Here is a 19,401-nt window from a genome sequence, read left to right as displayed (position 1 = left end):
CACTTGCATGTAAGAGCTCCACCTTGGGGTGCAGCAGCAGCAGACAGCAGATGGTCTTTGTGCCTATCAGCTTCGTGGAACTGGTGGGCAAATGCCACACTGCCTTTGAGCCGTTCTATCTTGAGGTCAAATAGGGGTGTAGTGGCTTTGTGGAAGCATCTTATAACCATTGGTTCATAAAGCTAGCAGTCAAAGAGACTGACTTACTGGTATGAAGTCAATGAGTTCTAAGGACTTGTGCACTGTGGCAACCTCAAAGCTGTAACAGCAAGAGTTTCTAGTTGCTGGCCTACATTGATTAGTGGGAAGAGAGCCTCTGAAGATCACCACTATGGGACCTCTAAACTTCAAGGAAATCCTGGGGCACATTAGCCAGCTTGTGGGGTGATGTTCATAAAAATGAGAGAGCAGTCACCCATGTGTGTGGTTATCTGATCTTTGTTCCTTTCCATGGCAAAATATTGGTTCTATCAATCCAAGCTATGTTTCAATTGAAAAAGGAACATTTCTTCTCTCTTCCCCGCTGTGAATATGCTATTGCACAATTTTGCTTTTAGGTGAAGAAAGCAGGAGATGAACGGCTAGGAGCCTAATCCTGAGCTCTGCGTGCTGGCTTCCCACTGGTGCGCACTGTCGCAAATGTGCCGTAAGACATGTCTGCAAGGCTTACTGCCAGGCCAGTGCCCATGCCCGGTGCCCGTCCTCCGCTGCTCGGCAGTCCCATGCCCAGTGCCCATGCCCATGCCCAGTGCCCGTCCTCCGCTGCTCACAGAGCATATACATGAAGAAAGTAAGGGTGAAGTGGCTGGTTGAAATGTTTGGCTAAGATGGCACAAGAAGGACTAGCAGGAAGACTTGTATTGGTGGTGTTTTCAGGAAGGGCGTGCATAGACGATTAGGTTATAGTTCTGGGCACAGTTACCTGGGAGAAAGCTCTATTAAACATTGTGGACCTTACTTCTGAGTAGACTTGCCTAGGATTGTGCTGTAAATATCCTGGTGTGTCTTGAGTACTTGGTTCATTTTCCTTTTAGATATAAATGAGTTGAAGGTGTTTGTGGACCTGGCCTCTATCTCTGCGGGAGAGAATGACATGGATGTGGATCGTGTAGCCTGTTTCCATGATGCTGTGCTTGGTTATTCCTCCTTACTATATGAGCTGAAGCAAGAGTCCGGGTTTGTGGAATTCATGAAGTGCCTGGAGAAATTGTGGAAAGCCTTGGAAAGTGACCACAACCTTCCCCAAAAACTGGTAATTCCTGCAGCTGTATCTTTTGTTTATCAATTTGTACTTGTGTTATATTGATATTTAATGTATTTGATAAATACATTTGTGTTCTACCCATTGTGGGCTTACTGTTATGGATGATACTGTACAGCATTACTGATGCAAGCAAAGAGAAAATGAAGTTACTGTTACTTGGAATGACCTTATAACAACTTTAATTTAGAGTCTGAAGAACAGTGTGTGCAGATTTCCACCACACAGGCTGCATTTCCTCCATCTTGTTAACTGCTGAAAGTTTTGCAGCATGTTCCTTGCCCTTCTTGAAACAATCTGTGTCCTCCATGAGCATAGAAATAAGCAAGGTAGAAATTTTTAAGAGATTTCTTGTGATCAGACAAAGACCCTTCTTTGTCAGCATGTTATTACCACATCACTAGACATTTAAAATATTTATACAAGTGTGCCCCGGTATCTGCAGGAGTTCCATTCCAGAACCCTCTGTGATTTTGTGAAACCTCAGGTACCCTCCCATGTCCTGAACCCTTCAGAGGCTCTTCTGAGCCCCTATCAGCCCACGACTTCTGTGGGGCTCAGAATGGCAGTTTTAGGCCCCAAAAAAGTCACGTCTGGTTTTGCTGAAAAACTGGAAGTGACTTTTTTTGCCTGAACAGCCAGTTTGAGCCCTGTAGGGGCTGTGGGCAGATGCAAGGAGCCTTTGCAGGGCTCAGAAGAGCCTCCAGAGGTGAGGGGGAACATAGATCCCCTTGCTTCTGGAGGATCAGTGGGGGCCCAGCACATCCATGGATAATTGAAAGCACAGATATAGGATCTGTTGATATGGCCCCCCCTATATTCTAACCTCCCCTTCCTAATTAGGGGGTGCCCACTGTGATGCTCCAATAGGGTACTAAAAATCAACAGTTCAAACAATCAAAACATAACAGCAGTAGATAAAATCATCAGGCAGCAGAGAAGAAACAGTAAATCCATAGGAAGTACTGACTGCCAAATGCTAAAGAAACGAAATGGACTGCAACTGCTGTTGCAAAATTAGCAGATAGGGAACCAATCTGGTCTCCTGAGGCAAGGAATTTTGCATATGGGATGCCACCATGGAGAATGTCCTTGTCCTGGTTGCTGCCAACTGAGCTTCAACTGGTTATGGAACATGCAGTTGGAGAGCCTCTGGCTGATCTCACGGCAAACTGTTTCAGACGTGGGGAGGAAGTCCATCAGGTTCCTTGGACTTAACCCATTTTTGCCCGGCCCACAGGTATAAATATTTGGGCCCTGTTGCGTATATGCAGTCCATTGGGTTCCTTCATCTTAAGGCATTTCAACTGTGATCTTGTATATGTGTCCCTGGGAATACATTACATTCAGGTGGGCTTAATTCTGATTAAGGAATTGCACTGCGTGCATAGGATTGCACTGCTAGCACTTTAAAGACAATAACTGACACTTTGAATTGCTATTCTGTTGTCTAGTTTAGTTTCACTGTGTGATTTGACTTGGGAAACATTTTGCAGCTAGTAGGGCTAACCCAGACAATATCATTTCTCTCTCAACTGCATAGTGTGATTCTGCCAGATACTTGGAATGGCTGAAAACCATAAAAGAGAGCCATGGGTCTGTGGAACTGTCCTCAATATCATTGGCAACAACAATCAATAAAAAAGGCATCTACAGAATTGGAGCACCAGCAGAAGACCAGAAGGTGTGACAGGGTTGAAGGGGCCTTGGGTGCAATCTTAGTTCTTGTGGCATTTTTGGTAACCTTTATCTCGGTAGCATTTTCTTTTCACTTTTTTTTGGCAAAATTCTTTCAGGAAAGTCAAAATCTTCCCTGTGAACTGGTACTCCGTCTGCTTGGTCCCTTGGGGTTGGTGTAACTCAGTGGTTCCCAAACCTACCCACGTCATGGCGCCCCTGCAGCCTCTTCTTCCTGGCTCATCTGGGTGATGCCGTCTTGGATCTCACAAAATATTGCAAGATCCAAGATGGTGGCATTCTAATTTCACGAGATCCAAAGTGGCAGCACCTGGGAGGCAGGGGAGCCACCGGGGGTCATCCTGCGGCACCCCTCTGAGTGTGTCACAATGCCCTAAGGCAGTGATTCTCAAACAGGTGGGTTGCCATGTACCAGGGGAACCAGATGGAGGCCATTGCCTCTTGAGGGAAGTGGCTAAGGAGTGACTGCTGCAATAACTCCACCATGATCATGCCGCCACTGTGATCAGGGGGCTTGTACACTTAATGTGGGGGTAGCCTTGGCCTTCTGTAGGTTGTATGTGGGCCTCCCCACTGCTCCAAATAGCTCATTTTGGCAATAGTGATCCACTGTTGGGTTGCAGTTGCAAAACCAGAAGTGGGTCACGATCACTGAAATGAAGCAGCAGGGAAGCTCACATGCAAGCCTCCTGCAGAAGGCAAGCACAACCCCTCTTTAAGTGTACACACACCTTAATCATGCCACCCTATGCCCCTGCCAAAACTTACCATGTTCCCAATTCCCTTGTAGAAGTTTGGGAACCACTGCTCTAAAGCAGCGGTCTCCAAACTGGAGATTGCTGCATTCCAGAAAAGGCTTCCTGGTGTAAGCAGATTACATTCTGCCAGGAAGCCTCCTTACCATACCACTGATCTCCCCCAAACTGCATGCCAGTCAGCCATGTCTATCCAGAAATCCAGGTGCAAAGCCAGCTGGGGCAACTGAACTAGGAAGTGGCTGAGCAGCGTGCAGTTTGGGGGAGATCGGTGGCATGGTAAGGAGGCTCCCCAGCAGAACAGACACTACATTCACTTGGAGGATAGATTTGGCCATGTGCCAGATCTGACCCACAGGCCAGGGTATCAAGAGCCCCATCCTAAGGCATTGCAGTGCACACTTTGGGAACCCCTGGTGTTTACTACTAGAGCCCCCAGCTCCATTCCTCTTTTGTCCCATCCCTCCCAGGAAAACTTTACTGGGGAATTCACTCCAACCCCCTTCTTCTCACATGGGGAATATCGCTCCTTGATAACATTGCCACCACTTCTTTGTCCTAGTCTAAGCCCAAACAAGCCCAAGCCCAATCTGAGAGATAGTGCTCTGTAATGTGCTTAGGGCTAGAGAATTCTCCTATATACCCTTTACCCAATTCCTCGGTTGGTAACCTGCCTGCCCTGGGTTAGGCTATTAGAGTATGTAATTGTGGTGTGTGTTCATTAGTCACACAGAATTTGAGTACATCTTAAAAATATTTGTTAAGAGAAATGAAGAAAGGGAGCGTAAGCCTTTGAGGTAGAATTGCTGACAGGCACATGTAAGACAATGATATTCAATAAAGAAAGCAACAGAACTATCTAATCTTACAAATACTTAGCTGACTGGTTCAGTGAGATAGTTCAGCATTTTGTATATTCAGAGGAAAGCAGAAGTTTTCTGCCCCAGCAGAGATCCAGCAGTAGCATCTTTGCTAGAAAGCAGTCAGTGGTTAAAAGCAAAAAAGACTGTGTTTCTCCCCTTTGTTTTTTGTTTTTTTTTATAACCCATAAATTGGATGATGCAGTATCTTGGGTCATGCTATTCTGTTTGTTTCCCTAACCAGATGGCCCTTCTTGTGATCTTATTTAAAAACACTGGGAGTCTCGTGATCCATTTTTTTTTAAAAGGAGTTTCACACCTTGCCCTCCTTCTGATAGCACAAGTGTGGCAGGAGTCTAATCCAACCCATCTCCCTTGTGCCAACAAGAAATATCTCAAAGACAGAAGACAGCAAAACTTCCAGCCCTTAATTTTTTTGTTGTTAAATTTTGGGCAATTGCTTAACCCTTCCATCTTCCTGAATGCTTCCTCTTGCCTCTATCTTTCCTCCTTCCCTGGGAGCATCCTCCTTAGAAAGGTAGATTTGACAGATGATAACTTCCCAGAACTGCCTAACAAAGCTGATTCCAGCTTCACTGAAGTTGATACTCTAAACTTCTCTTCATGAGGAAGTAGTGTATAGACCTCGGTTTCTTCATGACTTCTGCAAAAGAAAGAATTCACATTGTAAAAAGAACTAAAACAAAATTAGTTGGAACAGTAGTCATTGTTTCTTGTTGGCAGATTTCTCTGGAGACTGTACTATGCTTGACCGTCCTGGAGAGACACGGTGACCAAGAAGAGGAGCGGCAGTACTCCCTGGAAGAGCTCCGAGAGCTGATGAACAAGCTGATGCTGATGTCAGGGAAGGCAGAGCAAAGTGCAGAAGTGGAGAAGTTTTCTGAGGTCAGTTTTAAACTGTATGTTTCTCTGTGTGTATTTCTAGTTCTTGCCGGCCTGTTGAGTTGTGTGGTTTATAGGGATTAAGATGAATAAATAGCTCCATTCTTTCAGATTTTTATACTGTCCTTCCAAGGAGCTCAGGGTGGTGTATGTGGTTACTTCCCTACTTTTGTCCTCGCTACAACCCTGTGAGGCTGAGATAGTGGCTGATCCAAGGTTACTCAGGGAATTTCATGACAGGAATTTGAACCTGGATCTTTCAGGTCTAACTCCAGAACCCCTACACCATTCTGGCTCTCAAGTAAATATGAACCTGCATTGAGTAAATATTTAATTATGGTGGGTGGCTGCCAATTAAGATGTTTGTTACCTTTGGTAATCGAATGAACCTCCCCACTGCTGCCTGAACCAACTATCCATCCAAATCCCTGGTTGCCCTCCAGAAGGAGGCAATGTCCATGTTATGGATCAGATCGTACCTGATCGTAGCACTCCACCTCCAAAGATTAATATTAAGATTAGGTCAACACTTAAAGCATATATAGATGACTTTGGGTTTGATTGACCCTTCGCATGCCTTACATCCATTGGACAGAGGATATACCATCACAATTGTTTGAAATTAGACTATTTTCTTTTATGCAAGTCTTACCAAAATTATGCACATGGATCTTCATGTTCCAGTCTTATCAGAGAGGCAAGGAAAAACATAGAATGCTTAGGAATTTGGTTTCAGCAGAAATGGCAAACCTAACCCATGGATCTGAGACTGAGAAATAACTGCATCAGAGGCAAGGAAAAAAAATTAAAAGCAGATATACGTGAGGAATGAAATGGGGAAACACCAGGAATTTTTAATATTTTCTAAACAGAAAAGGGAGACCCAGAAAGAAGCCATGCTACCCAAACTCCCACCACACAAGAGAGAGCAGAGTTAAAAAATAAAAGCAGATACATCTGGGATGAAATGAGCATCAGCAAGTGATGAAGGGGGAGGCACCAGGTACTTCCCCCTTTTAGTTCATCCACCCCACACACAAACTCAAGCACAACCATGCAAACCTTCCCATTTCTCCTCCTTTTAGTGCAGTGTTTCCCAACCTTTAGGAGACTGCGGACCACTGAGGCAAAAATTGGAATTGTTGTGGACCACATGCAGCATCCCCCGCCCCCGCACACAAAAAATACATTTACTTACTTACATTTATTTAATATTTTAGACTGCTGATATATCCTTGTGTGGTAAATTTGTAATGACCATATTTATGTATGTTTTTTCTGTTGCACAAAATAAAATGAAGTTAAAAAAAATACCAGTGGCTCCTGAAAACAATCAAGCTACAACCATTGGAATGCTAGTTTCACTCACTAACATTCTTGTTTAATGCTTAGAGAGTTGAAGGGGTAAAGGTCAAGGAAAGAAAAACAATCAGGAAGATAATTTGTTTTGTCTTTGGTTTGAGAATGTAGTAGGCATGTTATGAGGGCCAATTCCTAGTACTACCTCTGAATGTTTAGCACCTTGCCTCTGATACCAGAGCCACTTGCTTATATCATGGAGATCTTGACCTTTATCTGAAGGCGTCTCAGACAGCTATCCCCAGTGTCTTTCTGCCTGTACTGTCATGTTTCTGATAAGAGAGTCTCTTCATATGGTACCCGAGGTCCAGTTTAGGCATTCTGATAAGCAAGGCGATGATGGGGGGAACGGACACATGAATAGCCTCAGTTGTCATAGTAGCACCTTGTTAATATTGGCATTACTTTCATCCTGTTTCCAATTGTGTGTTCATGTTGCCTGCAGGTATTTTCCAGTGTCCAGAGACTTGCGTTGACCTTCATAGACTTGTATTCTGCTGGGAACATGCTCTTTCGATCTTGGATTGCGGATGTATTTTGCTCATCCAAGAATGAGTTCTGCATTAGGATGGACTTCAAATTGGATCCCGTCTGGGACCTTTCTGAAAGTGGAGAATTGACAGTCGTTCTGCCAGCCATATGCAGAATGATGGAGAGTTTCCTAGAGAGGTGGAACCACTTCATGTCTGAGAAGCGATCCCAGTACTTCTACTTGAATTTCTACACAGCTGAGCAGCTTGTGTACCTGTGCAGAGAGCTTGGCTCAGAGTGTCCTAGTGAGGCTGCCTTAATGATGCTGTCATTCATAAAGCACAACTGCCACAAACGAGATGTCTGGGAGGCCTTTAGACAAGTGGTGTCTCAAAAGCCCAAAAGGAATCTTGCTGATCCATTTGAACTGATGGGAAGGGAGAGAGACCTGATTGCACAGCTGGAGCATATCTGGGACTCCTACATGGAAAGCAGGGGCTTCTTCCTTCCAGGCTACTTAGACATTGAAACCCTTGGCATGTACCTGGCTGCTCTGGCTCATTTGGAGAAGAGGCGTGTTATGCGAATACTTCCACAAGGCCTTCATGCTGATAGGCCCAATCTCATCCTCTGCCCTCGCTCTGAAGTGCTGGCTTCAGCCCTGGCCATTTACATGAGCAGCCCAGAGGAGGCACTGCCCTCCTACGATGAGGTCCTCCTATGTACTCCACAGACCACCTATGAGCAAGTGGCACTATTTTTGCGGAGGTGTCTCACTCCAGGTCGCAAGGAGAAGAAGGTTTACACCTTGCTGTATGCAGACGAGTTGAGCTACGATGTTGCCTGCAGGTCTGAGGAACTATTCCAGAAGCTTCATTCAAAGCACCAGGATGACTATTGCTTTGTGATCCTATGCAACTGTGAGAGAGAGCACTGCTACATCCCCTCTGCCTTCAGCCAATTTAAAGTTCATATGATCCCTCAGCAGCCTCTGAAGGACATTCAGAGTTACCTTGGGAGGCATTATAAAGTCATGCAGCCTACAAGCTCTGTCTTCAAGGGCCACTCATGTGTTGGAATTGTATCTTCCAAAAGAGCTGGCATGGGTGAGAGAACTAAACCCAGAAATTCTCCTGTCTTGGATTCAGAATATTTAGATGAATTGTTGTTGAGAAGTTGATGTGGCATGTGTGTGAGCTGTAGGTTTCTAATCTCTGTTTAGTTTAGTTTACCCTGGTCTGTGATGTGTTGAAAAGCCTTTCCTTAAAGTATCCAACATGCTTCTCATCCCCTTTCCCTCTTTTTGCTTATCATTTAGTCTGAGTTTTGCAACGTTCAAATGCTCTCTGTTTGGTGCTTTTTGGGTTTGTTCTAAAACAGTTTTTTCTCTAATCTGGATTTTTCATATGTGAAATATGGGGGACATCATGGCCTCGTACAATTTTGTATTTCAGAAGGGAGGAATAGGATGCGTATGTACTATTTTTTATAGTGCTTTGATTGTCTATATGATCAGGAGTTGTGTGACTGGGTAATGCTTTTGAGCTGTTACTACTAGAATACAAATACACATGCATTGTCTCCTTGCTGCCGTTGTACAGATTGATGGTAAGGCCACACTTGGAGTGTTGCATCCAGTTCTGGTCGCCACATTTCAGAAAGGATATAGTGGAAACGGAAAAAGTACAGAAGAGAGCAACCAAAATGATTACTGGGGCTGGGGCACCTCCCTTACGAGGAAAGGCTACAGCATTTTGGGGCTCTTCAGTCTAGAAAAGAGGCACCTGAGGGTGGGCATGATTGAGACATACAAAATTATGCAGGGGATGGCTAGAAAGACACACTTTTCCCTCTCGGATAACAACAGAAGCAGGGGACAGCCACTAAAATTGAGCGTTGGGAGAGTTAGGACAGACAAAAGAAAATTTTTCTTTACCCAGTGTGTAGTCTATGGAACTCCTTGCCACAGGAAATGGTGATGGCATTTTGCCTAGATGCCTTTAAGAGGGGATTGGATAAATTTCTGGAGGAAAAGTCCATCACTGGTTAAAAGTCATGATAGGTATGTGCAAGCTCCTGATTTTAGAAGCAGACTACCTCAGAATGCCAGATGCAGGGGAGGGCACCAGGACGCAGGTTGTATCTTGCTGTCTTTTGTGTTCCCTGAAGCTTTTGGTGGGCAACTGTGAGATACAGGAAGCTGGACTAGATGGGCTTTTGGCCCAATCCAGCAGGGCTGCTGTTATGTTCATGTACTAGATTAGGAGAGAAACAAAGGGTCAGGGCAGACCTTGTAGTCACTGAAAATTATCACTAAATACTTTGAGACTTGTGTGTGTCTTTAAGGAATATCTAGTTACTTTGTCTTCAGGCCATGAAAACTAAAGAAGCAAATCCCCATAGAACCATTCACATGTTCTCATAATTGATCACAAAATTCCTAAAAAAAAAAATGGGGGCATGGGCTCTTTTCTTGCCCCCTTTTCTATCTTTCTGTAGCACTGAGTTTTTCTACTGAAGAACCCCTCTGCATTATTTATTTTGCTTCATTTTGAATTGTCCCTTTTCATGCTTGAACTGCTCTGTGTGTAGTGGTAGTTCATAATATCAAATTGGCACAGAGATAATGGTGGGAAAGAGATGCAGCAAGGCAGACTGAGATGCTGGCGCCGCACTGTAGAAAATTTTACTTAAGAACAGATATGGGCCGATTTGCTGCTAGAGCAAGCATTTTGGTTGTGTAAGCTGCTTTACAGCAGTTGCAAATGCAGCCATTTGTGGGCAGTGAAGAGAATAGAGAAGTGGGTGGATGGGGAAGGGAGTGGTTTCAGCAACAGTGGCATCCACTGAATCCAAATGCCCTTCCCTGATCTGATCCCCTAACCTGGGCCCACATGGACTTACACCAGTGGCATTCAAACTGGGGAGTCGCGATGCCCCAGCCTGTGGGTCCTGGCCTCTGCCCCTTTAAGGAGTGGGGGCAGCCAGGAGACAGGGGGAAGGCAGGGGGTGTGGGGAGCCCTGCGCAACCTTCGGCAGGGCTCCCCAGGTCAGGAAAAGTGAAAGCGGAGCAATTGTGCCCCACTCTGCAAAACCAGAGCGGAGCACGATCACTCCACTTTCCCTTCTGATGGGGCTGCAGGGACTGGGGTGCACCCAGGAGATCTGCCATCCAAGCAAATATACTTGAAGATCCAAGTCTAGCCTTTTAGGCTCTGCAGGCACAGAAGTAGACAATCCTCCAGTGGTTCTGGGGATGTATCTACCAATCCTATTACTGTATTCAGAAAGCTGGCCCCTTCTTTTACTGAGGCAGGCATTACTAGTATGGGAAGTGCCATTGGGATTTTCAACTGCCCTCTAAGTATTCCCTAAGCTGACGGTGGCACTTGTGATGTGCTTGAGAGTCTGGGACACTCACCTGCACTCCTGCCTTGATTTATTCCTGAGATGGAGTTATTTGCAGACGAATTGAGGGTTTGCTCTCATTTGTCCCTGCATTTACCATTAATATGAATGCATGCTGAGGTACTTGTTTTTGATTGAAAATCCTTAGGTCCCTCAGGCTTTCACATTGGCAAGTTGTAATATCCTGCTGTCTAACATGATAAAAGCCCATTTTAATGGATCTCTAGTTGGTCATGAAGTTCATCTGTGTATTTGCAACATGGGAGGCATTGAGAAAATATTTCATGTGCTCTTACACTGCCCCGTTTATGCTGATTTGCAACAGACCAAATTGTATCCTTACCTACCGATACATAGATGAAATTTGGATGAAGTATGTATTCGAATACTGTTGGCCTCTGGATGTCAAGATTTTCTTAGGCAGATTGCTCTGTATCTTTTATCAGTTATTCACCATCATCAAACTGTATGTAATACCGATTCTAAACTTTAAGGTTGCATTCCAAAGTGATTAATCACCCAGGAGTCAGGGACTGTTATTCTACCTTACCTTACCTGTTCCTGGACTTGAACTAGTGCCTTTATGCAGCTTGCTTGCCTATGTTGCTTATTTGTTTGCTGCTCTAATGTTGTTGTTGGCATTGTTTGGTATGCCAGTAAAGGTTTGAGTATTCCTGAGATTGTCTTCATGTGATCAAGGGCACAGGGCCTGGAGGTCTTGAAGCACCACAAGATCACAGCTTCCAAAAACAACAAAAGCAAACCAAAGGATGTAACACTTATGGATCTGTGTAAATAGGGTCCTTGCATTAGTTCCAAAATTCAGATAACTTTTCTGGCATTCAGGTGTTCAGGAGCTCAGTATATGATTGAATGCAACTAGCAAAGTTGTTAGGAATGATATCCTGCATCTCCTGTGCCACTTCCCATCAAGGCCCCTATGGTCTTCTTCCCAGGCTGCTGGAAATCCTCGTGGAAGTACATTCTAGTATATCTGTCCTTGATAGTTAAGCAGTCCCTCTATTGGTAGATTCCTCCTGCTTTACCAAAGGTGTAACTTAGTTAGCCATGGAGTACACATCACACCAGGGATGCCGTTCTGACATGAGGGGACATATACTATTGGCTGTGACGGGGTCATCTCTTCCGATACCCGTAGCTGTAATGGATACATCCCAAGAATAACAGCTGGTGCTAGTCTGGCTGTAGAATTGTATCCAAAGAAAGCAAGTTGTGACTAAGCACCCTTGAAAGCAACAAGACATAAATTGGTCATAAGACATAAGTTAATCATGACCAGCTTAAGTTTAATGAATTTCACTGGTGCTTGATCACAATTTACTGTCTCTTGGTAAGTCCATCTTCCACATCTATGTGTAAATTGGATTTTGTTTTCCATATTCTACTTACTTGTTGTTAAGTAACAGCCAAGGCTCTGGGTGCTCTCAGTCCCGACCTGATTTATTGTGTACTGATTTGTTTTCCTGCTTGTTAATAGGCAAAGGTGCATTTTTGTTCCTTATAACAGGAAAATCCCTCTATGTAAAGAGACTGCATCATATTATGAAGAGAACATTGCAAGATGAAGTGCCGTTACAAACCATTCGTCTGATAGACAGACAGATAGATGAAGGCAAAGTGCTGAAGTCTCTTCTTCCATTCTTGGACTGCCGGTACCAGAAACGGGCCATGATATTTCATTTTGATATCACTTCTTCAGTGAGTATATTGTAGTTTTGACATGAGCAAGAGGGAGAATGTGTTGATACACCCAAGTACACACATGTGTTGGTACACCCAAGTTGAAAACCCCCTTCCGTTTTCTCCACCCAATTTTCAGACAGTAAATATGGGGGAGGGGCGATTTAAGCAATATTTCATTGGGCCTGAGGAAGTTGAAGAAATTCCTTGGCACACTGTCACTTGTCATTTGTGCCCAGAAATGCACTTAAAATTACACTGTGTTGGAATTAGTGCTCATCTGAACAGACAGTGAAAACTGGATGGAGATTTTGGAGGTGTGTATAATTCTTAGTTTCATTGGATGGCTTACCTGGTGGTGGTGGGAGTTTTTTCTTGTTGTAGGTCTTCTTGGTAGCTGGCTTAATTCAACCACCATCTTTCCCCCCCCCCCCCAAATATTCTGGGAATTGTGCTAGATCGTGATATTTTAGCATTGTTTTCAGGGGACTTTCAGGAAACTTGTTGCCGTTGCTATTGCTGTGGCATTGGAGCCATGCCCATTGTTTCAGGTCCTGGAAAACTTCCGGTCTCACTTGGAAAGGTACTTAAGTCCATACAACAGCTTCATAAGTTGGCCAAAAGCCGTAGATGAAAAAATGGCAGAATGATGTAATTCTCTCTTCTCCATATCTCAGGCAACAGCATCCAGGAAAGGAGTTCCATCAATATGCAGGGCTGCTGGGGGATTGCTGTGCCCCTCTTGGCTTGAGATGGGTTGTTAGGGTGAGGGCACTGAAATGGGACACTGAAATGCTTTCCACGGGAGCACCATTCATAAACTATTTTGTTGGTAGATATTTCTATAAGTAGTAGTTAACCAAAAGGAATTAGGAAATTGGATCATATACATCCCTCCTTAGTTGTGTACCTGTTTCTATGCTCTCCCAGGTCCAGACTGGAATTCCAGAATTCTTATTCAAGCTGTTAGTGTTGTGTTACCTAGCAGGTGCAGATGGGAAATTCTGGGTGCGGAAACAGCATCACTTATATGTGATAGAAATCCTTGAAGCATCACCATCACTTAAAAAACAAGCAAGAACTGTAAGTACGCATGAATGTATATAACTGCTATATGCTTAATGCATGGTAGTGCATTTTGGAGCATGTTGTTGCCCACTGAGGTAATCTATGGCAGTGTTCTCATTGATTTCAATGAGTTAAAATAATTCCAATTCTGTATTTATATTGATAGGCTTGTGCGATAAAGATGTCTTTACCACAAGAGTTTTGCTGTTTTTTTAATTCAGAATCACACATTGTGTGTAGGTGTAAGATAATTTTATTACCCAGGAAAGACTAACATGTTTGAAAATGCATGCCGTTATCAGTGAAAACTGTAGTGAACTCAAAAAGAAGACTGATGTCTGGAAATAATGAAATTGGCCACTGTTTCCTAATACGTTGTACTTGAAGGTAAAAGTGTTTTGTGAATTTGTTGATCAAATTCTTAGGGCTATGAATTGATTGAAGACTACTTTGTTGAATGAACATCTGACTTTGTACTGGTTGATCAGTTTAAATTTAAATATAACTATTGCCAAAACCTCAATATAGATTCCTTCTTGAAATAGGGAGGAAAGAGTATGAACTTAATAACTGAAAGCTAACAGTGTCAGGAAAACTCATTTTGTTTTATCCTTCCTTGTTGTATTAAAATACCAGAACCAGTATAACCTCAAAAACTGTGCTCTTAATGTACTTTCACACCATTTACAGTTTGCCATTAAGGTTAAGGAACAAACACTTGAATTTGAATGTGACTTTATACAATTTTGTGGGAATGTGAAAAATGTATGTAAAGGTGGAACCTTTTATCCACAGAATTTCCATCTGCAGATTTGGCTCAACTGGTCCACTGGACCTGTGTGGAGATGGACTCCTCCCCACCTGAGCCCTCTGGAGGTGATCAGAGCCCCCGGAAGGCCACCGAAAGCATCAGAAGGCGAAACCAGAAGTTGTCTTCCAATGCTTTTGGGGGACCTTTCTGAGGAAATTGTAGATGCACTTCTTGGATCTCCAGAGGCCATCCGGTTGCATTCGGAGCTTGGTGGTGCCCGAAATTTGCATGACTTGATTTCACGCGAAATTTGGTATACACATGGGTTCCTTGAACAGAACCCTCACGGATAATCAGGTTCCACCTGTATATGTAGAAGCCAGTTCCCAACATTCCATCCTAGTCTCTCAAGCGCAGCTCATAAATGGCACAAGAAGAAATCCTTATCAAGGCTGAGAGACCGCAACAAGGCCAGACTTAGCAAAGCAGCCCTAACTGGCCATCTGCTCCACCTGTATTGGTGATCTTGGTATTGACGGAAAGAGAAGGGATAGAAGATCCAACTCCTCACAATCCATTTTTCACTAAGGCTCTGGTCATTGGAACAGGTGGAGGAAATGGTTGGATCTGACTGCTTTATGTTATTAGAAATTGAGTCTGAGGAAGAATTAGGTAAAGTAGTGGAGTTTCCAGTAGTGGAGCCCCCCTGACCTGCGAAAGTAGATGGGCTTATAGCTAGTCAGTCTGCAAATACCACTTCTGTGTGTCCATTTAATCCTTGTCTATCCGGCAGGATAGTAAAATGGAGATTTAATAATTCATAGAAAACTACTTTCTGGGCCAGTTAGTTTTAGAATTGTATGTTGAAGACAGAATTTGGAAGGCAGAATTAAATCTTGATTATCTTGATCAGAACAAGGTAAAATAGAAGGAATAAGCAAACAGGAGCCAATTCTTTTTGTGATCCTTGATTACCACTTCTACAGTACTGGATTGTTAGTTGTAGCAACAATTGAAAATTGCAATATCGTTAAAAACACTAAATGCTGAGAGAAAGGGAGACATACATGGCATCAGTGAACAAGGTATGCAATATTCATAGTAACTTCCTCCATTCATCATGTATCTGTGTCTTTTCTTTTTAAGCTTTCTCCAGGGTTGAAGTACAACTTTCTTGATGTTTTCCCCAAAATTACCTGCAAGTCTCCCAAAGAAGTCCTTGAACTGGATACCCAGAGCAACCCTTCCCAGGACTGTTCAGATCCAGGAATGGATGAGGAAGAGTTCCGTAGTGAAGCCTTTCAGAGACCTACTCAGTACTTGAGAAGATCCAACAGAAATGAGAATCTTGATGCATTCCAGTACAAAGAAGGGTCAGTTGAAGGGACTACCACAGAATGTCTACAGCTACTCCTGATATATTGTGGAGTGATGGATCCTTCCTGGTCAGAACTGAGGAATTTTGTTTGGTTTCTGAACCTTCAGCTGAAACATTGTGAGACATCCGTATTTTGTAATGCTGCTTTTGTTCAAGACACACTGCAGGGCTTCAAAAATTTTGTAGTCACCTTTATGATTTTAATGGCAAAAGATTTTGCAACACCTTCACTTAACATTTCTGATGAGAGTCCTGGGAGGCGGTTTATTAACATGGAAGGAGTCACAGAAGAAGATCTTGTTCCATTTCGCATTAGGAAAAAGTGGGAATCTGAACCCCACCCATATATATTCTTCAATGAAGACTCTGTATCCATGACATTCATTGGTTTCCATCTCCGGCCTGGTGCTAATGGTGGCATCGATGCCATCAGTCCCTCGGACGGGAGTGTCATTAAGACAAATGTCATGACCACTCAGCTGTATGAGGGATTGTGTCTTCAGAGAGTTCCCTTCAATGTTGATTTTGATGCACTGCCCAGGCATGAGAAAATTGAAAAACTTTCCATGGTTTTAGGACTCCAATGGCCAGTTGATCCTGATGAAACATATGAGCTCACGACAGACAATATACTAAAAATCCTTGCCATTGAAATGCGATTCAGGTGTGGGATCCCTGTTGTCCTCATGGGAGAGACTGGCTGTGGAAAAACCAGGCTTATAAAATTCCTTTGTGAACTGCGGAGATGCGGTGCTGATGCTGAGAACATGAAGCTTGTCAAAGTCCATGGGGGCACCACTGCAGATGCAGTCTATGCCAAAGTTAGGGAAGCAGAGGCCCTTGCTGTTGAGAATAAGCAAGACTACCAGTTTGACACCATCTTATTTTTTGATGAAGCCAACACTACTGAAGCTGTCGGCAGCATCAAGGAAGTTCTGTGTGACCATACGGTGCTAGGGCAGCCTTTGGTCCCCGACTCAGGCTTGCAAATCATAGCTGCCTGCAATCCTTACCGTAAGCATACAGAAAGAATGATTGAACGCTTGGAGTCGGCTGGCTTAGGCTATCGTGTCAAAGCAGAGGAGACCAAAGACAAGCTTGGCTCCATTCCTCTTAGGCAACTTGTGTACCGTGTCCATGCCCTCCCTCCTAGCCTGATACCTTTAGTGTGGGATTTTGGGCAACTTAACAACATGACTGAGAAGCTCTATATTCAGCAGATTGTGCAAAGACTTACTGGGTCAATTCCAATGTCCAGAGATGAACTTAAGATAATAACAGAGGTGCTTTTTGTGTCCCAGACTTATATGAGGCAAAGGAATGACGAGTGTGGCTTTATCAGTCTCAGAGATGTGGAGCGCTGTGTGGAAGTCTTCAAGTGGTTCTACAGCCATAGTAACCTACTTATGAGGCATCTGGAGAAGTACCTTGCAGAGAAAAAGACTGCAAAAGAGCATGTGAGAAAAGATGCAGTCATTTGGTCCTTGGTACTTTCAGTTGGTGTTTGCTACCATGCCTCCTTGGAAAGGAAAAAGGAATACCGAGAGAAGATCAGCCAAGTCCTTCCAGCACCATATAATGATGAGAAGGGAATTCTTGAAGAAATTGGCTTAATTCAGGATCTGTTCTTGAGTGGCGCACCTCTGCGGGAAACCATTGCAAGGAACTTGGCACTGAAGGAAAATGTCTTTATGATGGTCATCTGCATTGAACTTAAAATTCCCTTGTTCCTTATTGGAAAGCCTGGTAGCTCCAAATCTCTTGCCAAAACCATTGTGGCTGATGCCATGCAAGGCCAAGCAGCACATTCTGAGCTTTATAAAGAACTGAAACAGATCCATTTAGTGTCATTTCAGTGCAGCCCACATTCTACGCCTGAGGGAATAATAAATACTTTTAAGCATTGTGCCCGTTTCCAAGAAGGAAAGAACTTGAAGGAGTACGTCTCTGTGGTAGTGTTAGATGAAATTGGCTTGGCTGAAGACTCCCCGAAAATGCCTCTGAAGACCCTTCACCCGCTCTTAGAAGATGGATGTGTTGACGATGATCCACTTCCTCATAAAAAAGTTGGCTTCGTTGGGATATCTAACTGGGCTCTGGATCCTGCCAAGATGAATCGGGGTATTTTTGTATCCCGTGGAAACCCAAACAAGAAGGAACTCGTAGAAAGTGCCAAAGGTATCTGCTCTTCAGACCGCATCATCTTGCAGAAAGTTCAGCATTTGTTCCCCCTCTTTGCTAATGCATATGATAAGATTTGCAAGAGCCAAGTTAAGGAGTTCTTTGGCCTTCGCGACTATTACAGCCTCATAAAAATGGTATTTGCTTTGACGAAAGCTTGTCAAAGAGAGCCACCTCTCCGAGGCATAGCAGAGGTGGTTCTTCGTAACTTCAGCGGCAAAGAAGGCATTGAGGCCGTGGACATTTTTATGTCTGAGATTCCAGAGAAAGGAGATGTGGGGGGCATCAGCACAATTGATCTGGTCCGACAGAACATCTACAGTGACTGTCAGGACGGTGAATGCCGGTACCTGCTTGTTTTAACAGAAAATTATGCAGCACTTCAGATCCTTCAGCAGGCTTTTTTCAGTGGTCCACAGCAGCCGGAGATCATTTTTGGTTCCAGCTTTCCCAAAGACCAGGAATACACTCAGATCTGCAGAAATATCAACAGAGTGAAGATCTGCATGGAGACTGGGCAGATGGTGATCCTTCTCAACCTGCAGAACCTATACGAAAGTCTCTATGATGCTCTCAACCAGTATTATGTTCAACTTGCTGGTCAAAAGTATGTTGACCTGGGTTTGGGGACCCATCGAGTGAAATGCAGAGTGCACCCAAAGTTTCGTTTGATTGTCATTGAGGAGAAAGAGGTGGTGTACAAACACTTTCCCATTCCATTGATCAACAGGCTTGAAAAACACTACCTGGATATCAATTCTGTGTTAGACAAACGTCAAAGGGAAATTGTGGAAGAATTGAAGAAATGGGTGGAAAGTTTCACCACAGTTGATACAGAAAAGCATTTTATGGGCCAACAGAAATACACCCCTTCCGATGTGTTTGTCGGCTACCATTCTGACACTTGTGCCTCGGTTGTCCTGCAGATGACGGAGAAGCTGAAGGGGAATTATTCTCGTGGGGTATTAATGTCAAAAATCCAAGACGAGGCAAAGTTGGTACTGCTGAACTGTGCGACACCGGATTCTGTAGTCCGCCTTGGCAGTTCCCAGTTGGGTTCCTTTTTGGCAAGTGACTTGGCTAGAGTGTACTTTCAGCAACAGCATCACACTTCCCTTGCAGATTTCCTCCAAACTTGCCTCTGCACTGAGTCCAAAGGTTGCCCACTTTTTACCGAGGTGAGTTCTAAAACACTTCCATGGTTTTTGTGTACATAAAGATTCTGAAGTATTAGGAGGTAATAGTATATGGTAGGATTGCTCATGGGGAATATGTGGGGAACGCACACATAAAGTTCCCATTTAGTAGGAAGTTCACTGGCGTCCCGTTCATTTTTATGTCAAATTCAGTGTGCTGTTTCTTACTTTTCACAGTCTTGCATGGCTTAGGCCAGAGGTTCCCAAAGTATCTGCCACAGCGCCCTGGAGTGCCATAGTATATCCCCTGTGGCCTTTCCTACCAGCTCTCTTGAGCTCTGCCATCTTGGATCACGTGAGATCTTGTGTGACCTTGCACAGTCCTGGGCGCTGCCATCTTGGATCACATGAGATTTCACGTGATCCAAGATGGCAACATCTGGCTGAGCCAAGAAGAGGCTGTGGTGATGC

General features: G+C 43.9%; 1 protein-coding gene across 5 annotated transcripts in view; it reads left to right on the top strand.

The window, feature by feature from the left end:
* Window positions 1–19,401, top strand: part of RNF213 (ring finger protein 213) — a 125,223-nt gene that overhangs the window by 49,850 nt on the left and 55,972 nt on the right. For all 5 annotated transcript variants that reach the window (XM_066616877.1, XM_066616878.1, XM_066616876.1 and 2 more), the window contains 7 exons: window positions 1,035–1,252; window positions 2,805–2,945; window positions 5,319–5,480; window positions 7,282–8,413; window positions 12,244–12,434; window positions 13,347–13,499; window positions 15,382–18,972. In XM_066616877.1, coding sequence (XP_066472974.1) covers window positions 1,035–1,252; window positions 2,805–2,945; window positions 5,319–5,480; window positions 7,282–8,413; window positions 12,244–12,434; window positions 13,347–13,499; window positions 15,382–18,972 — 5,588 coding nt within the window. The remainder of the gene's footprint in view (window positions 1–1,034; window positions 1,253–2,804; window positions 2,946–5,318; window positions 5,481–7,281; window positions 8,414–12,243; window positions 12,435–13,346; window positions 13,500–15,381; window positions 18,973–19,401) is intronic.

This window comes from Tiliqua scincoides, chromosome 2, assembly GCF_035046505.1.
Source record: "Tiliqua scincoides isolate rTilSci1 chromosome 2, rTilSci1.hap2, whole genome shotgun sequence".
Taxonomy (NCBI): Eukaryota; Metazoa; Chordata; class Lepidosauria; order Squamata; family Scincidae; genus Tiliqua; species Tiliqua scincoides.
The sequence above is the reverse complement of the archived record's forward strand: the minus strand, read 5'-3'. Positions and strand labels throughout refer to the sequence as shown.